Source organism: Dermacentor variabilis, chromosome 1 (assembly GCF_050947875.1).
Source record: "Dermacentor variabilis isolate Ectoservices chromosome 1, ASM5094787v1, whole genome shotgun sequence".
Lineage (NCBI taxonomy): Eukaryota > Metazoa > Arthropoda > Arachnida > Ixodida > Ixodidae > Dermacentor > Dermacentor variabilis.
Window position 1 is genome coordinate 179751822 of NC_134568.1, and position 24729 is coordinate 179776550.

At 48.8% G+C, this 24729-nt stretch overlaps 1 protein-coding gene across 3 annotated transcripts in view; it reads left to right on the top strand.

Moving 5' to 3' along the window:
• The window catches only part of LOC142588558 (CD109 antigen-like), a 142573-nt gene that overhangs the window by 44790 nt on the left and 73054 nt on the right, over positions 1–24729 (top strand). Inside the window, exon 1 of one of the 3 annotated variants that reach the window (XM_075700400.1) lies at positions 3397–3664. The exons of 1 other annotated variant lie outside the window; for it this stretch is intronic. In XM_075700400.1, the coding sequence (XP_075556515.1) occupies positions 3573–3664 (92 nt within the window). In that variant the 5' untranslated portion in view covers positions 3397–3572. Of the gene's footprint in view, positions 1–3396; positions 3665–24729 lie in introns of those variants that run through there. One more of the 3 variants, XM_075700398.1, reaches the window with a different exon arrangement.

The following is a 24729-nucleotide window of genomic DNA, read 5'->3' on the forward strand; positions in this document are numbered from 1 at the left end:
GACACAGACCGAGAGCATTCCTGGAGCATTTGTAGAGCATTCATTGATTCTTCTCTTTCGAGCTTCTTGCCGCGGGCCGCAGCGTCCGAGTTGCTGCCGGCCCGTAGTGACTTTAAGACTGTTAATTGACTCTCACTGTAAATAATGTAAATAAACCTCCCAAGTTTTCATCCCAAAGTCCTCCTCAACTCTTACACCGCCGCGTTAGGTCGCGGATTTGATCCCGACCGCGGCAGCCACATTTCTACGGGTGCGAAATAGGAAACGCATGTGCACTTGAGTGTCAGACACGTTAAAGAACATCATGTCACATTATCATGTCAGAATTAATCCGGAGTCCGCCACTACGGCGTCCCTCATAATCAGGTTGTGGTTTGGCATGTACAGAACCATAATCCAATTCAAGTTTAATAAGATATGGCGCACAACAACGCCTCAAGCAAACACCTCTCCCGGTGTGTTCTGTGTACTACGCAGACAAACAGCAGTGGTGCACGAAAGGTAATGTTTAACATCTACTCACCACGCTCGTGTTCGACTAAACCGTGAAGAAATTAAGCTTTCGCCATCGACATCACCGCTAATTATCGTCAATAAAAGCAACCAGCACAGAAAGTTTCGCTTACATAGATTCCCGCTGTGCATGAGATCTGCATAATTTTTTTAATGTCAGCGCTAAAAACGCTTTCCTTGACTTTCCAATTTCTAGTGTAGAACCAACATTTCCGACGGAGCGTGGTGAGCAGTAGTTGTCTCACTTTTGTGATGACTAAGTCTGCTGAAAGGCGGCATCATTTCTTTTGCCTTACGCGGCGCACATCGTTGTTGCGAAAGTGTTTCTTTTGATGTTCGAGCGATGTGAGGTTGCCGTTTTGCTTTTGTATAATAATGAAAAGGAAATCTTAAGGTTGGCACGTTGTGCATGTGTAGATCGGCGTTTTCGTAATTTTTGACGTTCCTGTGTGTGTATACGCACACCAGCCTTTTTTCTTCATCTCAATTCCTTGTGCATTGAGGATAAAGCGCTCCTACGCCCATGATGTTGACTATTCGTTCGCGTTCTATGCGACTTTCGCAATATACGCCGCACACGCTGTAGCCTCCATCGAAAGCTACAATATAGCAAGAGCTGCCGCTGTTATTGCTCTTTTTTTTTTTTCATGTGCGCGTAAGCACTCCCGAAGGCGCTGCATGCGTGCGCCCTTAGGTATTTCTCGAGAACCGTCGCCTGCCTGAACGATCAAGTTTCCTTGTTTTGACTAGACGTGTTCTCTTGTATCTAATTGTTTCCCTCGTTCATGTCGTCGACCCAAACTTGGTGATTGGCGTAACGCACAAGGAATGATGTCCTTCGTTGGAACAAGTCGTTGCGAAATTGTTTGTTTCGAGGTTACCGCGGGAAACGCATCGGTGACTGCGGATGGAAGGGACGGAAAAAGAAAACGCGCGAGTAGGTACTTGGGGCGTTTCCCGCCGCGCGCGCTTCCGGCATCTGACTACACGCATACCTTCGCAGCCTCACTGCATGCTGTTGTCTCAAGGGGCAGATGTTCGAGCTTTTCTTCTTTCCTTTTTTTTTCGTTCGAGGCGTCCCACCTGTCGAGTTCATCTCGATCGTCCTTTACGCTGTGGTGTGATTTCAATACACCTTTATGCTTTAAAAAAAATTATGGGGTTTTACGTGCCAAAACCACTTACTGATTATGAGGCACGCCGTAGTGGGGGACTCCGGAAATTTCGACCACCTGGGGTTCTTTAACGTGTACCTAAATCTAAGCACAGGGGTGTTTCCGCATTTCGCCCCCATCGAAATGCGGCCGCCGTGGCCGGGATTCGATCCCGCGACCTCGTGCTCAGCAGCCCAACACCATAGCCACTGAGCAACCACTGCGGGTACCTTTATGCTTTGTGCAGTCCTTGGATGACAGGATGTACACACTAAACAAACACCTAGATGGGCATTTTTGGCTTGTCCTCTAGCGCATTCCCTTTTGTGCATGTTTCTGCTCCCATTGAATGGGAATTGAATGATCTTTTTCACCTTCTAATACTTTTTGAGCGTAACTACCGGATTCCTTCTGTGTAAGCGGTTCCTCGTCTCGGAGCTGGAAGGAAGACGCGGGCTTTCACCGGCGACCTAGATACGAGTTACCGCTTTACGGGTTCTTTCTGGCGCTGCGTGCGCCCTGGGGCGTCGCATCCTGTGTTCTCTGGCTTTAGCGAGTTTGCGTCAGGTTGTCCCTCGCTTCGCTTTTTTTTTTAGCTGCACTTTTCCTTTCAAGAAGGGTGCGGACCGTGACGTCAGGTGCTTGATGCCGCTTGTTTTCCTCGTTTCCCAATGCGTCGTTTCATGGCACAGAAGCCGAGAGCCCGTTTGCGGCGTCCAGAGACCGCGAATGATGCGCGGTGAACGGCGAGACGCCGTCTTGGTTGCGGAGAGGGCTTTGGCTCGTATTCGTGGCCTTTGTGGACCAGTTTTTCGCCCTGATGGAGCGTAGTATGATCTGCCGAGGAATTAGAAACATACAAATAAAAGTCCAGTCCGTATACAAAATATAACGGCGGTTAATGTAACGCTGATGTGCAGAAATTAACCGCTGGGAACCACGAAGGATTGTGTTTTTATTTCCTTTTCTTTGTTGCTGTGCTTGTTGTCGGCGTTCTTCGTATTTTCGCTAAGTTTCATCTTTCAACCGTTGTCCTACACTTTGTACACAGGTTCCGTCATATGTCAAAAACGACCTCGGAAGTGTTTTTCCACGTATGTATATCTGGAGCGAAATTTCATTCGGCGTGTTAAAGCGGTGCTTCCTTAACGCATTTCTGGCAAAACGTTTTCCTTGTAATGCTGTCAGGCCGTGTTTTTAGGACCGCACTCTCTGACTGGTCGTCATAGTCCTCGGAAAGTCAGCAACCGTCGTTTTTGCAGCGTGACAACGCGGCACGGCATTCATCGCACTTGCGGCGTCCAACTTCACTCTGTCGTATTCGGAGCATTGTCTTTCATCTGGTGCGCGTAGGCCGATTCGTCGCTCGTGAGTCACTGTGACGCTGTCGCTCCAGCTTGACTCACTGATCGGTTAGCGATTGCGCCTCTCTGCTAGTTGTCGCCCGCGCATTCGCCAAGAGCCTGCCGCCGCCTTATCTTCTGTCCGAAGGCGGGAAATACGTTGCAATACGAACGAGAACGGTGCGAAGTTGTGGCCGTATGACGTCTTTGGCGCAGGAGCCGCCCATTGGGCGACGCTGTTCAGTCTTGTTCTCGGGGGATCCCCGTTTTGGGACGGAGCAGCGTTGGGGGCCTGTTCTTTCCGTACCAGCGCCGCTCTCCCTCCTCCTCGCTCTCCGTCCTCGTCCTCCCCGTCGTGACGTTGTTTAGCGCGTACGCCGGGGCACGTATCGCGTGTTTTGACGGCACGCCGCCAATCGCTTCGAGCTTGTTTCAGAAGTGAGGTGCGCGCGTGTGCCGGCAGCGACCGTGGTTGGGTGCGCGCCGGAGAGCCTGGAAGAACGGCCGAGAAGCCGTCACGAGCGCTATCACCTCGTCGTACGCGATCGCTCGGGCAGAGTGCATGCTTTGTGGGGAGGCCGTCCGCCAGTGCAGTTTGTTGCCAGCCGTCGTCGAGAGCACCTGGAGGGATACCCTGTCCTGGCCCTCGTTGCGGTGAGCCTGAGGCACGGCGCCTCGATCTCTACTGACGCTTGCCTACCTGGTGCCTTTTGGGAGGGCTACATGTGCTCGCTGTTATTGAGTCATGCTAACGACTTTAGAGCAGCAGCTGGGCAAATCGCCATTAGCGGTAAAGGTCCGGACAGCGAAACAAAATTACAATGTCAAAGGCAATCGTTAGATGCATGTCTTTTTGCTTTTCAGTTTCACGCTTTTCGGTTCTCGCTGGCACAGCGCTTCAACGCTGCTTGCCTACGCGCGCGAGTCGGTGTTCTACCTGCCGTTCCTCTTTGCAAGTCTTTGTCTGCGTGCCCAGCTGCGGTTGATCTTGCTTCTCGGTCAACATTTCTGCGTCAATAAAACTTGTTGTTGGGCGAGTTGGTTCATACTGTGAGGGAATGTAGTGCGCGAAGTTCAACACAAGGACGTAGTAAAACACACGGACAAGCGTTCCTCGTTGTTGACTACATTTTGCGCATTGCGCACATTTGACACAGGCTGCACGTGTCATTGTTTCATTGGTAAGAACGTTTAGGATATGCACTTCAAGAAAACAACGCTAATCGAAGTTTGATCGAGCCGTTAGCATGGGTTTTACGCACTTCGTCAGCTGTGTTTTCTTGGACCTCAGTTCATCTTGTGGCCAGTAGTGGTCTGTCGACCACCCATTCAGTATGCAAGGGTAGTTTTAGGATATGCCGTTCACATTTGCAAAATAGCGGGAGCACAGATAAACCAGGACAAAGGAGGAGCAGGACGGATGCTTCGCGTTTCATCGCCTTGACAAGCCATTCGCGTAGTGCGATGCAGAGCGTACCACAGCGAGTTATTTTCTCTAAGAAAGCCTTCAGCGTAAGTGTAAGGACCTTAATACGGAGGTAACATTGTTTAGGAGTTGAAGAAAAAAAAAGGAAATGTCTTGTTACCCATGGCCGTAACAACCGATTTCGAGGGGGGTTCGCCGTATAATTATAAAGCAGCCAGCCATTTGATACACGGGGTAAATTGGGCGAGTTCACTGGGCGACACAGGCGCTTATCCTGTGTACTGATCCTGTGTGTATGAGCGCCAGTCCTGTGTATTTCTGTCTTGTTGTGCCCGTTTTTCTTTTTCGCTGTTTTTATCATGAAGATACACGGTGCGCCCCGATTGCACTGCAGTATCGATCACTTGCGTTGTTTGCTAACAATAGCTCGGTAATAAAGATGGTTTGCATTAACGTCATCGTGGCCACCATCTTTCTTATACTAGGACGTCGAGAAGCTGCGTAAACAAGAACTGTGACAGCACGACAGGCGCGTCTTGTGCCGAGCGAGAAATCTATACACAACAGTGATAACCTGGGGAAAAAAAAGTCAGTGTCAAAACAGCGTACGCGTGATATGGTGCACTGAATTCATCGGGGCCGGCATATTTGGGTACTGCGCGGTGAGGAACTGCGTTCGTGACGTTACGTGATAACTACCTATACACTCGTTCGCTACGCGTGGTATAATGACATACACGCTGAACAGGCCAGCACGTGGTCTTAGGTTCACTAGATCAAGAAAAGGCATTCGATCGCCTTGAACAGCTACATGTTTAGTGTACTGATCTCGTTCGCCTTTTCGTCAAATTTTATTTCACTTATTAGGACTGCCTATTCAAATATCCGATGTACATTGTTCCTTGATGGTCGGGAAAGTGCACCATTTCCCGTTACTCCTGGTGTTCGTCAAGGGTGCCCTCTATCCCCAGTACTCTTTGTGCTCAGCCTTGAGCCATTTCTGCGCTCAGTAGTGAGAGACCCTTACGTATGCGGTCTCCCACTGCCTGGTAGCGGTGTAGTGAAGGTGACAGCCTCCGCCGATGGCATCGCATTATGTCTCAAGAATGAAGATAGCTTATCCCGTAGCCTTCGAATTTTCGCTGAGTACGGAAATATTTCAGGTACTGCGCTAAATATTTCGAAATGTCGTTATCTGTTCATTTGTTCACCACAAATATGCCTAAATCACCTTTTTCGACTTCAAAAGAGCGATTCTCCTCGTAGTTGAGGCCTTGATTACACCTATGATGGCATATCAGACTGTGTGGCTTTCAATTCTTGAAGATGTAAGGCGAAATATTCAAGATGTACAAGGGTATGATTTACCCCTATTAGAAAGAAGGTATTTAGCACAGTCTGTATTTTGCGGCCGAGTGTGATACGTTTGTCACGTTGTACAGCCTCCATTACGGGTTACTAGGTCCTTGCAGTCCCTTCTTGGTTCCTTCTTGGTTCCTTCTGGTTGGGCAGTACAGAACTGGTCTGTCGCGCGGCGCTTGGGCAACCACGCTCTCGCGGTGAGTTCGCGTTCCCATCCGTGTCTGTCCGCTGCCGGCTGCTTGCTCTGCGATTTATGCTCCGCCTGTTAGATCGCGATCAGTGTCCTGCGCGGGAACTTGTCTGCTATTTCCTTGGCACAAAAATTCGTTACATGTTACCGGGCGTGCACTTTAATCGCGGACCACAGGTATTAAACGAACCTACATTTTACTGTACGGCCGTGGCATTTTATCGCCACATACAACAGGTATGTCCTGATGTAGACGTTCTCGAAAACCGTGCAGTAAATACTATGTCAGCCTTACTGCTTCCTCTAGCTCCCCCAGCGCGCCTCGCACGTTCCAATAATGTGTCGTGGGATGCGATAACGTCATTTCTCCCTGGCCACCTACGTGACTTCATGTGGCGTCTAGGGTGGCAAGTGCTTCAACTCGTGATAGGCTATAGAGCGGTGGGGCGTAGTCCCATCTTCGCTGTGTCCTAATTGCCCCCTTCAAGAATCCAATAGACATGTGCTACTGCAATGCGTCGTTGCCAGGATATTTTGGAGGGCCGTGCGTACTGGTTTCCGTAGCCTTGGAGTTAACCCTTTTATTACATCTGGTTGCTGCTCACGTGGCCGCATTGTGCGACCTTTAATTGCTTTGGGGGCCTTTTGTCTATGGCCTAACCGGTGCTAGGCAGTTGCCGCGGAACATCGTCGCCGCGCTCTGTTTCTACTTCTGGGGAGGCTCTACTTTGAGCTACTGTCATTTCTGTCAGAGGAGTTGTTCCTTGGAGTAGATAGAGTTCCTTCTATACAGTGGTCATGCCGTTTCCTGTCGGCGGCTGATGGACGCGTATGGTTAAATTTTCGACCAGCATGGTTCTTGTAACCAGGCCATCAGAAGTATTCATTTAATGCTCATAGAATGTAGGTGCACCTACATTCACGCAACTACTATCACGGGCGTGCCCGTGATTACTGTGTTTGTGTGCTCTCGTATGCATGATCATTTTTATATATACACATCACATGCACATCACTTCAAAATTGTGTAAAGTGTCTCTGTCACAACATCATTTTATACATGTGACATTTAGTTTATGTGTAACTGTGCCTTTCCGTGGGTTTTGTGATTATATGTTGGTGAGTGACGACTCGGATACTACCTTGAAAACGTGCCGTGTATACAATGCTTCGTTTTTTATATGTTATCGTCCTGGTGGAATTGTGCCGTGATTGTAACAGTGTTCGTATCGTCTCTTGTCTAAATAAACTTTTTCTAAACACATGCGTCAACATGCAGATCAATCGTTTAATGCCTCACAGCAACACAAAGGTTTAAAGAAATGCCGTATAGTAGTGATCCTGTTCAACTTCGACCATTTGGGGTTTCTTAACGCGCAACCAAGGCTGGGCACATGGGTGGTTTTGTGTGGCGCCCTCATTCGTGCACAGCAGCACCACGCCATAGCGGCCATAGCCACTGAACCTGTGGGCGCTGGTCAATGACCGCGGGTTCAGTGGATGTAGATCGGTAAGTGTTCTTCGATCGATGCGAATCTAAGTGTGCTACTCCGTTTGTACATCTACAGCTCTGTCAGTCTACGGATAATATAAGCAGTTTGCGCATGTTATCAAGGGGGGCAGGTCTATTCCTTACTTTTAGGAGGTGAAGCCGCAAAATTCTGCTCCAACAGGTCATTTTATCATCTATAAGTTGCTGGCGTTGATTGTTATGTGAATGAATTAACCTATGGGTATAAGTGAAGCCGCTCAGGCAGGGGGCAAACTATCAGATCATATGCGTTATTTTCCGAACGTAAATTGTGAAATGCTTTGCATTCGCCGTCATGTTGAGAACGGTGGGGATATTTGCACAAACTGCGCTTTGCCAGTGAGAGTAAAAGAACGACCATTCGCACACCTCGGTAGCCAACTGATCCAAATAAGTGTTTAGCCATTATTGATTCCCGATTCTTTGCGGTGATATGTCATATGTAGGTGCATTTGTTGAGTTGGTCTTTTCTTTTGCTTCTCATATCCTGCGGCATAAAATTCGGCCTGTGCCGATTATATTGATGCTATAGAAGGTCCGGTTTTTTTCAGGAACAACAAAAAAATCGGAATACGGATCCGGATGGAGAGATATGCCTCTTCCTGATGCCTATAGGATCTAGCTGGCCGACTGGATCGGCCCAGCATATTTTAAAGGACGTTTCTGTGTGCTTTCCTTGATGTCAGTAATGTTTCGCCTCGTGTTCCTTCACCAAATTGACCTTAATACACCACGCTTTTATTCTCGGCCGGCTGTTACACGGAAGAAAAAAACAAATAGCGCATTCATTATATTTTATGAATGCACCATTTTGTTCGTTTCTGCTTCCCTTCACCTTTCGCATCATTATGGAAGCTGTGAGGATCATGTCGTGTACACTTCGCAGCACTTACTGTGAACATGTACACCCGTGAGCAAAAGTATCCGGACCACAGGGCCTCTGAAAAAAAAAAACTAAATTTCTTTGTAATTAGCATGCATAAACTGAAATTGACGAGTAGACTGGAAAGTTCCCAATGCTCAGTTCGGACTGCAGTCCTCAGTTTCAAGTTGCATTCACAGACTGAGGAAAATATCGGCTCTATCGCACAATCCCAGGTCCGTATACTTTTGTTCACGGGTATACAGGGCTTTTCATGAAATGTCAGTGGCCCTATACCTTCTAACCATCCATTTCAGTTTCAGTATTCGTCCATCGTCGGTTCGGGTGCCACTAGCTGGGGAAGTTTTCTGAAACGATCACTTTCGCGATACTGTCACCTTGGCCGCGCCTTCGACATCGGCGCGCGCTGATTTGCTGTTTTAGCAAAATCGGATGAGCTGACTGACTGGTTGAGCACTACGTCATTTGATTTTGCTCAACCAGCCAATCAGCGCGCGCCTGATGGCGATACTATCGCCGCAGTGGATCGTTTGAGTATACGTCTCGTTATCGCCAGGATTGGACACTCTGCACGGCAGATATGAAATGGGCCCTATGCTCGACATTCCGCCGTTTTCTCCGAGACGTGGTGTGTGTGTGTGTGTGTGTGTGTGTGCGCGCGCGCGCGCGCGCACGACGCGTACAAAATGACGCTGATGGCGCCGATTTTCTTTTCATAATGTGACGCAAATCTGACATCGACATGACTCCACAGCGCAAAAGACGAGGACGGAAGAAAGTCTTTTGCGCTGTGGAGTCATGTCGATATCAAATCATATTCTAAGTCAAATTCAAGTTTATTTACCAGACAATATGCTGGAAGGGCCACTGGGCTAAAAGCCGTAAAAATGGCTTGACGGGGCCCAGGTAACCGTTGTAGCCCAGGTAACCGTTGCATCACCACCTCTCCCAAGCTTCCAGTTATCAAGCAAATTTGACGTGTCGGCTAAGAAACGGTAGCTTATACGCCCTGAACCTAGCGTTCTTAATAAAGCAAAATAGTTTTCCTCCTCAGTAAAAATAAAGCAGCTACCTCAGCGCGTACTGTTTATTCCGTCGAAGACGCGTCTCGCTTCCGTCTTCTGCTGCGTACAAACCATCATGTACTTTATTAGCCAAGATGCGTGTTACCGAGAAACGGAATGAGTCATTGTATATTGGCACCGACGCCCTTGTTTTCTACCTTGACAGCATACGCGGCCAACCAAGTGGTAATGAAGGCCGCATTCTAGGCCGCATTATCACTCTATCGTGAAACGCAAGTGACTCAGCCCGACTCGGCTGGCTGAGAAGCGGCCGAATATCACAGATAGTGTCGTGCACGCCACAAGTAGCCATTTGCGCGACGCAGGCGCCGGCCCTGCCATGTCACGTTCACTGCGCTGCTTACTCGTACATGGTGAGCAAACTTCCAAGGCGCCGCCCCGCGTACATTTTTTTAAATGCGTAAGCATTTCTATGTCTACCAAACGAGGAAAGAAGTCTGTCCGTCAATTCGTCACGTAAGACAATCGTTATCAAGATAGGGCCCGCAGGATTCACCTTCGTGCTGCCTCTCGCTTCAAAGCGAACTAAGCGCGAGGGCACAGCGCACACGAAGCTATAAGCACTCGGCGCCGTCTGTCCCCATTGCAGATAGCTTTCGAGATAGGGCCCTTTTTGCGGCCGCACCATACGCAGCCGAGCCGCCGCCGCCGGAATGCGGTTGATAACGTTTGATAATTGTCCGCCGCGGATGGATAAGGCGCTAAAGAGCGATAACTGCTTATAATGATCGAAGCGTCATCTGCCCACCTGGCGCCGCTACCTGCAGTATGCTTGCGTCATCAATTCACGTTGCGCCGCCGTCCGCCGTAATGGGTGTCGCCGCGGCGCGTTTATACTGGTCCGATCAGGTTTCATAACATTGATAATGACACTGCGCTGCGTGGAGATGAACAAGTGACACAGTGCTTACGCATACTTAGACGACTCCCAGAGGAGTTTCTTCATTTTTTATAAATTAAGAAGCCACCGTTGTCATAACCTCTGATGATGTGAAAAGGCATTAATCTTGATTACGGTATGAGCAGAGAAAAGTGCAAAAAATCTTCGGTTTTTAATGTTCGACGAATTATTGGAAACAAAGGCGTTTTCTTTTTAAGAACAATGATGGCCCGAAGCACGAATACCAACGCCACCCGAGACCGATTGCAAATGCTATGAGTACGCATAATTGATCAATTCATGGCCCCAAACGACGGAGGAAAATGCGGCGATACACATGTCTCTCAGCCGGCATTGCACATGGCCGCTCATTAGCATAATTCGCGCGGCTCGTCGCGCGACCAACTGTGGCGGAAAAATCTCTGCAATGGTGGCCCATCGCAACATCACGCAACGTCAAACTGACATTTACGAAACGGCCCTTCCTGTGACGTTCCACACGGGATATTCCTTCAGCCTATCAACAAACTGACATGGTATTTTTCGATCAAACTTACAGCTTTACGTCACGTTTCATCATCTCGACGAAAACGTAAAACTTTCATTTTTCAAAGCTTCCGCTTTCCAGCACAAATTTTAAGACAGCTGGCATATCGACAGCAATAAGTCAACATGGCGGTAAATGGCGGCCGTGCAGCCGCCATGCGTGTCGAGAATAGAGCCCATGCATGCTAAGAAAACATTTGCATCCTTCTTGGGGCTTGTCGCCCAACAGTGGTCATCTTGCGCATCTTGCCTTTTTCTTTCACCTCTGCGCCCCCTATTCTTCGAGGTCAAGAACACCATGTGCGTGTCAGCGTGACATAGCGTTACTGACAGGAAAGTAGCAAGTGCAGTGTGTTAAATGAAGGAAGGGGTACGCAAGGTACTTATTATTGGGGGGACAAGGTCAGCGCCAAATGGTGCAAAATGTTGCTAGTGTGTTCCAAGTATGGCTCCAGTGTTACGTGCTACGTACATTTAGAACATCTACGTAGAGGCAGCCAGCGCTGGTTTATACGGCGCTATGACTGGTGGACTGTGGAAGTGTGAGCTGATAACTGCATGCGAGCAGTTTAGGTGCCGACCGAATTGAGACATTTCGAACGGTCAGAATCATGTCCATTTCAACGCTTGCTATTTCGTGTGTGTGTGACAACGTCGTGTTGGAACGGGCGAACACCATATCGAGTGCTCGCTCGGCTTTGACAATTCACGCTGGGCACGCGCCAGTTGCACCTTAAGCCACAACTAGATAAGCCGTGGCACGTGGCGTCGCCCAGCTGCAGCATGCACTGCTGAAGTGGCTGAAATCTCTGGAAGCCTTGCAGCCGGATGGTGCGCACAGCGGAGTCCGTGGGCCAGGTCAGCCAACACATTGTGAATGCACGCGAATGTTTAGCCGTGTGTCATCGCTGAACCTTAAGTAACTATTCGAGCTCTACATTTTTTCTCGTCGTACTGAGATTTTGGCGCATACTTTGGATTGTCCAGTATCGATATTTTGTGCAGCGCATGTGTTCGACTGGCGCTCAGCAGTGGGATGGTAGTTGTGGTGCCGTTCAAATAACTCGAGCATTTCTTTTTTTCTAAGCAGAAACCGAGGGTGAGCTGGAATGTCGAACCGGGTGGCGGTTACGAAACGCTGGGTTTCTTTTTTTGTTCATTAACACTTTCACCCCACTTTCGCGCGGATAATTTGTTTCCTTGTTGAGGACGATTTAAAGACGTTCGCTCTGGAGAAGAGCCAGGCGGGCATCGAATGAGATGCCGCTCGTTGAGACCGTGGACGACGCACAATGTGTGCAAAAGCAGACGTCGGCGTCATCTGCTGCTGCGGCGTGTTTCCACGCACACAGCTCTACGGGCGCGTGGGCAAACGAATGACGAGCACGTACGCTGGTGGCGATACCCGCGCACGCGAGTGAGCAATAGTCTCGCGGGAGGGGGGTAACGGCCAGTCACGAGCTCGAAGTCTCAACTTTTTGCATGGGCCCACTCAATGCCCAATGGCAAGGGGAGTGAGAGTGGGCACGAGCGAGGCTGCGCTGGGAATCCCTCAAAGGGGGTCGACGAGTCGACGAGTAGCGCATCACATTTTCTAGCACATCACGAGTAATGCGATGCGCCACCGTTTACATGTAGCGCATTAACCCTGATACGATGGTGTGCCGCGCATCGCAGGCATAGCAACGCTCTTGGCACAGCCGGTGCGCTGTTTTTTCTTGCTTTGGTGATTGCATGATTTGGTGTCGCACTACCGATTAAAAGTTTTTAAACGTTGTGTTTGCATTTCCAGCAGCTCTCCTAGTCTCATGTCAACAATGATTGCAAGGAATGCTAGCCTTTCATCGGGAGAAAAATGATCTCGCGGCGCGCACTTTGCGGTGAGATCCGGCGTCGCCATCGGAGTCTCTACAGTCTCATCGATCATTTTGTTCCGCAACTCGGCGAGCGCACCAGATCCGCACCAAAAATTCCCTTCCCATAATACCTAATGCTATGCGATCCAGTTTACATGCACTGCAATTAGCCGTGATTGCTAAGTGCCTATGGTGGTGGGCTGCTAAGTACAAGGTCGCGGTATCGAATCCCGGCCACGGTGGTCGCATTTCGATGTTGGTGAAATGTGAAAACGCCCGTGTACTTAGATTTAGGTGCACGTTAAAGAACCCGAAGCGGTCAAAACTATTTCAAAGTCTCCCACTACGGCGTGCCTCATAATCAGATTGTGGTTTTGGCTCATAACTGCCCCCCCCCCTTTTTTTTTACATGCACTGCGAAAGTCGACTTACCATCCAATCCGCCCCTGTCTGACGCATTAATGTGACGCGCTTTCCTAGCGCATTAGCCCCGTTTACATAGATGCGATGCGCTAGTTGTTGCATTCATGTAAACGCGGCTACAACTTCGTGTGTGATGTGTTCTCGCCGCTTACTTTGCGTTGAAGCGAGATGCAGCGCGAAGGTGAATTCGCTCGCTACTGCTGCCTCGCTTCCTCACGTGAGCTAGCGTTTTGACAGCTAGTGTCCGCGCTCATCGAGTGAGATGTGTTTGTTGCCTGTGCGCGCATGAGGCTATGCTTGGTAATTTAGTTAATAAGCGAAATGTTCGCGAGTTTATACGGCCGATAAAGTTACTATCCTTCCTTCGTAGAGATGTCTACTAATTTGCTCTCACTATCGATGCTTCACCTTTCGGGCGAAACTACGACTTCTTTATTTTTTTTATTTCTCTTCGCTGCGCATATTCGCGCTATGCAGAGATCTTAGGCAGAAACGTTGTTCGCGCATCCCATTATCTTGCTTTGCGCCCCTTATCAGACCTTTGGGGGGGGGGCACCTTGCCCCTCCCATTTTTTCTGAAGTCCCTGTTTGATTGCAAGGATTAATCTGCCTGGTGTTTTGCTTTTTAACGGCAGACCGTTGGTCGCTGGTGGTTTTCGATGTCGTCAGAAGTACAGTGATAGAAGTTATAACGGGCAACTGTGTAGACATCCAATGTTAGGTATCGTAGTTAGTAATAATTTAAATAATGCATGTAAACGAACGGTTCTACACATATATTTTGCGCATTGCGTTGACGTGCAGATATTGGCAGCCGCCGTGCTAAAAAAAAAGAAATATAAAGCGTCAGCTTTATGTCGGGCCGAACTACCGACTTCCCACTTCAAATACGTGTTACATGAGTACTGACACGAAAACGTTGTGTATTGCTTCTTTTGCTTTGCTACGAGGCTGTCGATTCCTTCCTCGAGAACACATCACGTATCGCCTTCTAATGCGAGCAGTTCAAAACGCGCGCAAAGTGCATCGTGGCTTCTGACTGGAAGCAGGAGGCGGTCACGTAGTATCGCAAACCACTCACACGGGTGCCAATCAGCCCGTGCAATGGTCGAAAGCCACACAGTGACGGTGTCGCCGAAAACTGTCCATGCACCGTCACATCGGCCCTTTCATCCTTCGTCTCTCCGCATTCGATGTGGCTTTTCCTGTCGCTTCTCTCGGAGGTCGCGTTTCTCTCATCGGGCCGGGTAAGTCGAGGGCTCAGTCAACGTCACCTGGCCCAGTGCACTCAACTTCAGGCACCACGGTCATTGTGCAGGTGCGCGTGTCTGTGGTGTAGCAGCACGTTAAAGATCCCCTGGTGGTCAATATTAATCCGGAGTTCCCCACTGCGACGTGCCTCATAATGAAATTGTGCTTTCGGCACGTAAAACCCCAGAATTCAATTAAATCAGACTGATTTCGTGATATCGTATAACGACCTCAAGTTCATAAACGTTACGAAAAATTTCTGGAAAGTTGGCAGGGGGTATGCAACTGTCTCTTTGTCTATTTCCCTGGCTTTTATGGATGTCTTAGTACGTCTTTGTTCGCCGTCTTCTTTGCATCCTGGGTTTCTCCGTCCATGGCGCAAAAGTTTTCTAAACAGACAGCGTCTACTCGCTGCATTCGTCGTGTCATGGTTGGTCAACAGTGCATGGCGCTGCCCATAGAATGTTATCATTGCTTTGTTTGTCCCGTGTTGGAAAAATAGGAAAGTAATGCTATAATTCGCCGCCAGACATTGCAGGCACTGTGACAAGAAAAAAAAACAACGAAAAAATGATAGTGGTGCTTTGAACACCGGGGGGGGGGGGGGGGGGGGCTCTCATGGGTTCTTATCGTGCTTGCTTTACACTCTATTGCGCGTGACCTTCCAAGCTGGATCTTTTTTGCAGGAGTCACTGTTAGGTTCAAAGACCGCTGTACACCTCGTCATTGACGCGGGTTTCCCGTGATCCTGTTATCTTGGCCATTCCAACAGGGCCGTACTACTCTAGGAATGGGGCAACGGAGACATCACATGCGTGCAGCCTCCACAACGGCTTTGCGATAGGACGAAGCATGTGCGTGTAAGATGAAGCGTATGTAATATAGGCAGACATGGCGAAGAAATGTTTTCTATAAATGTTAAATACTCGAGAAGGTCCGTGTGGGCACGTGCGACAGCATATATTTCTGGTTTTGCTCATCGTATATTTTTGAACTCGCTACCATAGTTCTTCGTTTGACAGCCATTTCATACTCGTTTAAACTCACGCGCCTGACTTTCCTATTGTCTGCAGTATAAGTGCATCCTGCGTATGTTGTCTACGTCAACTCTGTAACGTGGAGGTTGTTTGTCATGAATGTACCGCGAGCTGCACTTTTGTCTTCATTAAACGAAACAGATTTGAAGTAGTCTTTCACGCCCATTGAGAAACATGTTGTATGCAGGAAGTAACATTGTCGAGTTTTATGCATGCCGCAGCAGCTTATAGTGACTCGGTGTCTTTCCTGCAACTAGTCGGGAGCTAGTCAGTTATTCCATTCACGTTCTCAGCCTGTTGTTTTTCTGACGTTTTGGTGACCTAATACCAATGTTCAAGAGCGAACGTCACGCTCACTCCACCAAAAGGCTGCTCACGTTAGTTCGAAGACGCCATCATGGTTCCCTCCGAGTCGTAAAGTCAAACAAACGACCTTTGTTAGAACGCCCGCTTGTTACCTCCTTGTTGCCTGCATACCGTTGCCTTGCGAGCTTCCTAGGGCACATGTGCTTCGCAGCTACACGAGGCACCCGCCTTTTGCCGAGGTTGTTTCTTCACTAAGCAGTTTTGAAACCTATTTAACGTATTCGACCTGGTAAAGTAAATCATCTGTCGCATCTACAGACGTACCACGCATTCGAAACATAAAGAATCCCATCGTTGCTGTTTTTATGCCTCGAGAGCGCGCAGGTCGCTGTGTGCTAATTCACCTTTGCGCGAAAACGGTGTCAGGCGTACTTTCCCAGGTAACGCGCGGCGTGCCGAAGTCTTTAGGCGCTCGCCGGAGGTTTTGACGACACCGCTGAGCATGTGCGGCCGGGTTGCCGAAACCACGCAAGTCGGCGCTGCTCCCACGAAGCGCGGCTTCCCTCGTGTGCGAGACGAGTCTCGGTACGGGCCGGTGTTGCACGGAAGCGTGGGCTGCATGCGTCTCCGTGCTGTATGCGCGCCCCGTGTGAAGTGCCTTTGTGCGCCTCTCATTCTCCCGATTGGTCCTCACTATCGGCAGCGGAAACAACGGCTGGGAAGACTCGCGTTTTGCTGCGTGCCGCATCTGCCAGGGCAGCAGAGCGAACGTCGCTGCATGGTGGTAGCGCTCAAGTCCGACGGGGTGTGCTGCACGCACGCGCCATTTTCATTTGGCACGCCACATCTCTTGTCTGCGAAAGCGCGCTTGCATGTGTGCGCGGGTGAATTGTTCGCTTGCTAACGATTCTATTGTTTCTAGACGTACTGTTGTCCTTTGCGACCGCCGCGTGCGATGATTCATTCTTTTCTCAAACCACTGCGGTGTCGTGGTAATTTTTTTTTGTACCTTAGTACCCTTTGTTTCGTGCCGCCACAGCGTTTTGTCTTGGCTTGCGGACTTCATTACAGGGATCGATGCTTCCTAATGCAACGGGAAGAATTCGTTTTTATTCGTTTATATCATTTATTCTTTCATATACTTGCGCACTTGGAGTTGCCGGACGGTGCTAATCCTATACAGCAGAAAGGGAGGAGCTCATTTGGCAGTCTTGTAACCTCTTTGTTCATGGGATTTTGCTCACGTGTGTTTGTTACGGGTTGACTTCATTTTTTCCCCGTAACCTGTAGGCATGTTTGATCGGTCAGAATATGCTCTTATATGGTCCTTATGCTCTGTGGCGTTAAGCCACTTTTATGGTTCCACCTTCTCCCAAACACAGCGTATATCGGACAATTCAGTTCTCGCTGCACATTTACATCGTATATGACAGTAAGATGTTGAGAACACGAGCTAGCAAGCACTAACACAAAGGCTAGCTCCGCTTTCCTAATGTGTTGCACGAAGCCGCTGCGTAAGCCCAGTGGCTATGGCGTTGCGCTGCTGACCTAGTGGTCGCGGGCTGGAGCCTGGCCGCGGCGGCCGTATTCTCACGGGGACGGAGTGCAAGAATGCTCATGTATCGTACATGCGGTGCACGCTAAATAACCCCAGGTGGCAAAAATTGTGATAAGTGATTGAGCTTTAACCTGCCCAATCTGCTCCGGAGATCAGATCGAATTGGCTGTACTGTTAAAACTCAACAAGAAGTAAATAAGTGACATCCGAAATTGTAACACTGGAAATACTGAGGAAGCTTTAAAGAAGGGGGAAAGCATGAAATCAGCGCGATGGAGGCTGGTATCGGCAGGAACATCATGTATGCTGTCAGAGGTAAGCAGGGCAGTGTCATCAGCAGGATTGATGATATAATATGGGTAGCTGAGGAATTCTATACTAAACTCTACAGTAGGCAGGACAGCCACGAAACAAGTTAGACATTTTGACGAAAGAAGTTCTTTGTGTAGCTAGAGGTGGAGGTTATAGAATGGCTTTGCAAGATATATCTGATATAAATAGGCGGGGATGTTGTGCTAAAAAAACTTGGGACCATTTATACACTATGATTCATGACTTGCCTTATGCATCATGACACAATGCCTCAATTGAACCAGATACTTGGAAGAATGTTAACATCATATTAATCCACCAAGAAGGGATACGGTTAAACAACTGACGAATTATAGGCCCATTTGCTTGCTTTGGGTATTCTACAGATGCTGTACAAACAAAGGTCATATTCAATAGAATCGGGGCAACATTTCTGTAAACCCAGAAAATAGGCTGGCTTTAGGTAGGGATATTCAACAATGGATCACGTCATCATCACATTACGCCAATCAGATAATTGAGAAATATCTCTATGGATTATATAGATTACGAAAAGGCGTTCACTTTTGTTGAGCTACCAGCAGTCAAGAAGGCACTGCATAGTCAAGGAGTAGAGGAAGCATGCGTGAATATCTTAGGGAAAATACTTACGAAGATTCTGCAGCTACCAGGTTGGGTAAGAGGATAAACGTGAAAATCTCGGCAACTTGCACTTTGCAGACGACATTGCCTTGTTCATTCACGCTGCAGGTCTTTCACCAAATGATTAAATGTCTTAACAGGCAGTCTAAGGGTAAGGTAGTGTTCAATAGCCTGACAAGAGCACAATGGTTCGTGGTTGGTACTCGGCAGCCTCTACAGAAACTGTGCAAGAGCACGTGTATGTATGCTACATAAACACAGGTAACCTGTATCACGAGAAGGAAGTTCAGAGTCGAATGGGACGCGAAATAAAGTGAAGTAAGACCATCACAGAAAAAAGCGTATTCGCTTTATTTCACGTCCAATTACAATGTAATAAGTATGAACCAACTAGCCCAGTAACAAGTAGGAATAAACATGGGTTGGAGAACAGATGACAGGCACTCTCAAGTCATGAGCATCATGCCGATATCCTCGAAGGGGTGCTATTCTACCAGAACTAACCAATAGGTCTGAAACTTGGAGGTATTGAAGCACAAGAAGTTTAAGACAGCGCAACGAGCGCTGGAACGGAAACTGATAACCGTTAAGTTTAGGAGAGTTTAAGAGATAGGAAGACGACGGTGTGGATTGTAGAGTAAGCGGGGCTAGCTGATGTATAGTTGACATTAAGAGGAAGAAATGGAGATGGGCAGGTAATGCAAGGAGCAGGTAACCACTGGTCTATTATGGTTAAAGAAGGGACGTCAAAAGAAGGGAAGCGCAGTCGAGGACTGTAGAGAATTACACGCACACACCAACACGCATTTGTCTCTAAAGGACCTCCCAGACACAGGCGCACTGTGTCTTTCGAAGCATTCGAAAGATACACACTGCTTTAAGCGCCAAAAATTGTTGGCATGCTGCCGTGTGAGACAGTGCCGTTTCCTATCAACTCGCGCCACTTTTCTCGCAGTAGAAGGAAAAAAGCACTGTCGTATGCATGACTAGTTTCGTCGTGTTTCTGGTCTCTTGAAATAATCCTCCATAGTGCTAGCTCTTACCGAAAGGTAAAAAGCTCAGTAGGTTGTTCGCCGGCTGCGCTGTTCGCTCGAGTGCGTCGCTGCTTCCGGATGTTGCTCTTGACACCTTGGTAAAATTTTCTCGTTAAGAAAACTGGTTGGCCGTGGTTCTTTGTGCGCAATTGTTTCTTTTCGTAGTTTGTCGCAGAAAAGTCCCACCGCAGGTTTCACAGCTGTTACCATTCTTTTGTGTGTGCGTGTGATTGGTGTGACTTGCGTTTTATCGAACGTGTGTGCAATACGCTTGCTTGTTTGCCTCGCCTTTGCGTTCACGTGTGGTTCGATGTAGACACACGGGAGTCTTTCATTCGGGCAAGATACCTTCGATTGCTGAAGGGTGAGCGCGGCGGAGCAACCCTCAAGCTTGTCTACTCCACATGGCGTGGCTCGCGTCTCGGCTGGTGCAGGAGTACATCACACGACGCCCAAGTCTGCCGCATTTCTCGTTCACGCTGGGGAGCAGCTGGCCCTGATGACCGCTGGACGTTGAGCGCGCTCGCCACTGTGTCCACATATCGAGCTTATTAAATGCGTCGACGGCAAGCGAAAACGTCCGTTTTTCCTGCGGGAAAAAAAATCTTTATTCACGGCACGTCACTGGGCATGCGCCACAAGTGCGAGCTGCATGCCTGAGTGTACGGGGACGAAATCGCCGCACTGGGTCTCATGGCTTGATGGATATAAAAAAAATGTGATCCTGCCCAGCCCTCGTGCAGGACCGGGCAGGTGCGTTGTGGCCCGCACTTGCCGACGTTTACAGTTCGCAATCGAAAACTGCTCGATAAAGTTTTTGTTATTGCTATTGCAGCTGTAGTTGAATATCTTGCAGGTTGTAAGCGCATAAAGATGGCACGAAAATTCTCCTTCCTAGGCCGCTCAAAAACGGTAAAGCGTGTCATTGCCATCATGTGTTTGGAATCGGCGCGGAAAAAAATCGCCCACGCATGCAGCCAGTGCCACTCTTAAATAGATTGTTGTCAGCAGGGCTTCCTGAATGTTTTCACTGCAGTGTCCGAAACACTACCGCAGTACGTAAAATGCAAGCGGTATATAGAAAGAAAAATGCGTTGCCAATGATAAGACCTCAAGTCCATTCTTGAGCAGCGCGAACAATCCTTCCGCAGACCTTAAGTCGTTCCTTATTGTCGCAAAGTCGCACACAACTTGAAAGTTGCGTCGCCTTATGGTGTTTCCTTTGTATTTTCCGCGCCACGTAAGCTCGCCCGCCTGTGCAAAAGTGTTTATTCACGTGCAACCAAGCCAGCAAGGTTCGTTAATTGTGTCACTGGGGATGTTTATTCGATTCGCTTGACATGCGGAAAATTGTACATATATATATGTCACACCGGCATGTGGGCCAAGGAAACATTCAAAGCATGAACGATCAATGTCAAGCGAAATGGCTCCCATTTACCATATCATTGCAAGCAATGCATGTGCGAGCCTTTCCCCTCCTCAAGAGCCGCGATACCGCTGCAGGTGAATTATCAGAGGCATTTTATATCAAACAACACAGCGCTTATTGCACCAATACTCCGTCCATTTCTTTGTATCAAAGTGAAATGAATTTTCCGGAGTCATTGTGCTGTTGATCAACTCGCATACTGCGTTTCTAGGTGCCGCGGTGTGTACGTATAGTGTCCCTCGTAGCTTGCGCCAAAACTTAAAAATATACCAGTGCCACGTAGCTGGACAGAACCAAGGTAAAATTGTTTGCATCGCTTGGGTAAGTCAGACAATCGCAAAAGTCTGATGATAGGCACGGGTGTACCTTTTTTGATATTACAATGGATGTTGCACTGACACAAAGGTACCAGCCTTCTCTATTTCGCGAGCTTCAATTATCTCCCACGCTGGTCTACACCTGCGCGCTACCGTTGGCCGTTCAAATTCCGGGTTGCATCGGGTTGCGGTGGCGTACAAAGTATGTTCCCGACCTTCTGTCGTCTTGTCTTCTATTGCATAAAATGGCGAGACGTCCTCAGTAAAGCTGTTAGTTGAAAGTCAGCACTCTGTCACGTCCCTCCTTCGTATTTTCCTGCGTTTGTGCGTGTTGTAACACTGCTGCGAAGAACCTATAGGGAGTGCAAGGCATAAGCGTAGACCTCTCTAAATGCACGAGGGGTCTAATTTTATACATTGGCGCCACCGGAAAATAAAGCACTGCAGAATTCGTATACGAGTCGAATATCTGTAACTCGAAGCGACGGGGTGCATTTCGAAGCATACCAACTGTGTGCGCTGCCTTAAAGATGCAGTATGTTCATCGTGATTACCCCACTTGAGCTTGCCGTCGCATGTGGTACCAAGGTATGTGGTTGAGTTAACGTCAGAAATGATTTCTTGACTCTATTGGAGAGAGACACGAGCAATTAGAAACACTAGCAATTAAAAATAAAACAACCATGATACTTGACAGAAATTTGCGTTAATAATCAAGCCATGTTTCAAATAGTTTCGAAATATTTTTTTAAACCTTACATAAAGAGTGTGCACGTCCGCTGCATATGTTCAGAAAGGAAAAACGCAGCTTATGTTGCAGAAACATGTCCACAATGAAGCAGCGGTATGGGGCTTAGCAACTCAATAAATCAAATGAACCTGGCGGAAAAAGGGCCCCCTGTGAGATACCCACATCTTGTCTGCTTGTATTTTGCTGTCGGAAAACGGCGTTGGAAACGACAGAACTGTCCCAAAGCTTTATATATTCTAAGCTGCTAGGCACGTATATTGAAAAATGCGCACCATCAAAAATCGGATCAACTTTGATTAGGGGCCAGGATGTCCTTTCACTAAGGCCCTAAATCTGCGCTCCTTACGTGATATAAAGCGCTTTCAAGTTCTATGCGTTGTTCCGGCGTCAACCAGATACTGTGATATCGCGTGCGCCGGTGCGATGTGTCTTCTGTGTCACTTCATACTCCATGGGTTTCAGTTCGAATAGGTCACTGCTAGGTAAACCTCTTCAGCTTTCAATGGAAGCCCACCCTCCCTCCTCCTCTCTCCAGAATATTCTTGTAGTAGACGGTGTTCCTTTGTACTCCTCTGGTTTCATCTATGCTCATATAATTTAATCTGACCAAGTTTTTTGTGTACACGCGTGCCGGATATATGGGGTTGATTATACAAGCACGGTGTGGGACATGGAAAACCTAAGTTGTATAGTCCTTGCGGGCGACGAGGAACCTCGGCTGGAGGAAGCGGGATGCCGCTTCGTTTCGGGAAACGTGAAAACGTACGGTAGTGAACGACACGAAGCTGACTGTTGGCCACGTACGCGCTACTGCACATTTCCTGCCCAAGCAGGTGAGAAGGTTGCTACCGTGCAAACACTGTTCCGCTTGAAGCGCGAGTCGTCATTCTGTCCCTGTCCTTGTGACGCATTTTGTAAGACCTTCAGTTTTCGGCTCGTGATCCCACGCGCTTGTTGGAAGTTGTCAACGAGCGGTGGCAACAGAGGTGGCACGAGACGGTCGCGGCGCACTCCTTGCGACAGCCAATTTCTTCTGAATGCAACGAGTCGCGGCTACGACAGCGTCCGATTGGCGTCACTTCCGGTTCCCGCAATGAATCTCGCTGAGCGTGTGCCCGGTTGCTGGCTAATTTTCTCTAAACCTGAGTACACGGGCTGAGGCGCCAACGAGGCTCAGGCGCGCCCGAAGAGTGGTTTGGCCCAGTAGCAGCGCGGGGAATTCTCGGCCGCCCTATGTTTGTGTTGTGCCTGTCTACATCCGGATGCTTTTCACGAACACAGGACGTGGCCGCCGGTAGCTGCACGGAGAGGGAGGGGGCCCCGCTCTTTCCTGCTCGTTCCTGTTCGGTGTTGCTCTTGAAATTTTTTGTTTCCGCCGGCCCTCGTGGCACGCACTCGCCTGTTCGGCACGCGAGGGGCACTCGACGCTCGTCACCCAGCAATTATTTGCGCACAGGCCTGGTGGCCCACTGAGGCGGCAAGACCGGAGGCGGGCCACCTAGCGCACAGGCTTTTGCGCTTGGCAGCTACTGCATGTGTTTCTGTGGGCAGTCGGTCAGTCTCCAGTACACTTACATGTCTGATTTCGCTGACAACGCATAAAGCGTTACATAGCGTATAGAAAATTTTGCGAAGATGTTTAAAAGCGTGTCGATTGCGGTGACAGCGTTAACCGCTGTGTTGAGAGCAAAATAAAGCGATTGGAAGGCTGTGGATACGTGTGTGGACAAATGCAAACTGAGCATCGCATATCGGTGGTTTCTACGCGACGAAGCGAGGGCTCCAGCGGGCACCGCAGTCCACTTACTTATCAGTTCGCCTTCCCCCAAAGCAGCGCCGTTTCTTTCTCATGCGGGGCCCATGCTCTGAGGACAGTGGGGCGGCGTTGCTCTTTCTCACTTCTCCGGACCGGCGCTGTGCGGTCACGTGCATCGTCTGCTACAGACAGCGTTCCCGCGGGCTTACCAACACCGGTCAGTAACAGCCCACAGGCGACTGAAGAATGCGACGGGAAACGTCGGGATTACTTTTTCCCAGGCCGCTATTGTCCGCCCGTATCGTGACCTGCCAGAGCTGTGCCACGGAAGTCACTGGCTGGCCGCTGGTTGTCCCATTCGTGCTCTACACTCACGGGGTTAATAATCATTAGCATTTTGCGCACACACGTCTCTGTTCGGGTCGCTGATGGTATTTCTTCTGCCGCGCTTACGTGTGTCTCGGCCTCGTTTGTGTGCTTACTCGAGTAGGCCTTCAGTTTTCGTAACGGCGCATTCCATGCCCTCTGCAGCGCTTACTTGCTCTTTCCTCGACATTATTGTCCGCCGTGTCAGCGAGCGTTTCCTGAGCATTAAGTCACTCTGCGACTATCGTGTTACGTTGTTTCGCGCAAGGTCGATGGTTCGATTTCCGGGGGCAGCGGCCGCGTTTTGGTGTAGGCTTGTTAGCGCAATAACGGCAGTGTTCGATTTCAGTGCGCATAAACCAACACCGAATGGTCAAAATTAATTCCGAGCCCTCCACTATAGCGTCATGCAGCATCTTTAACTCAGTACTCCATCCACAGTGTTACTGTTGTTCTATTGCCCTCACTTTCTCTTCCAAATGTCTTTCATTTCTTTATATATTATATTTATGAGATGACTGTCCCTTTAGGCGGCAGCAGCTAGCCCTTTTTCTCGTAGAGCAAATATACTGTGTGTCCCAGCTAGCATTATTCAAGCAGCAGTTCAACGGAAAAGAAAAATATTTAAGAAACAGTGCAAGATAGAATGATAATACCTGCAGTCGCCTGTCTGACGACCAAACACCGTAGAGGTCTTCAGATCGTATCTTGCACCGGGCTGCTTTTTTATTTTTCGTTTAATAGCTCGGCTAACGTTAGCTGGGACACCCTATAT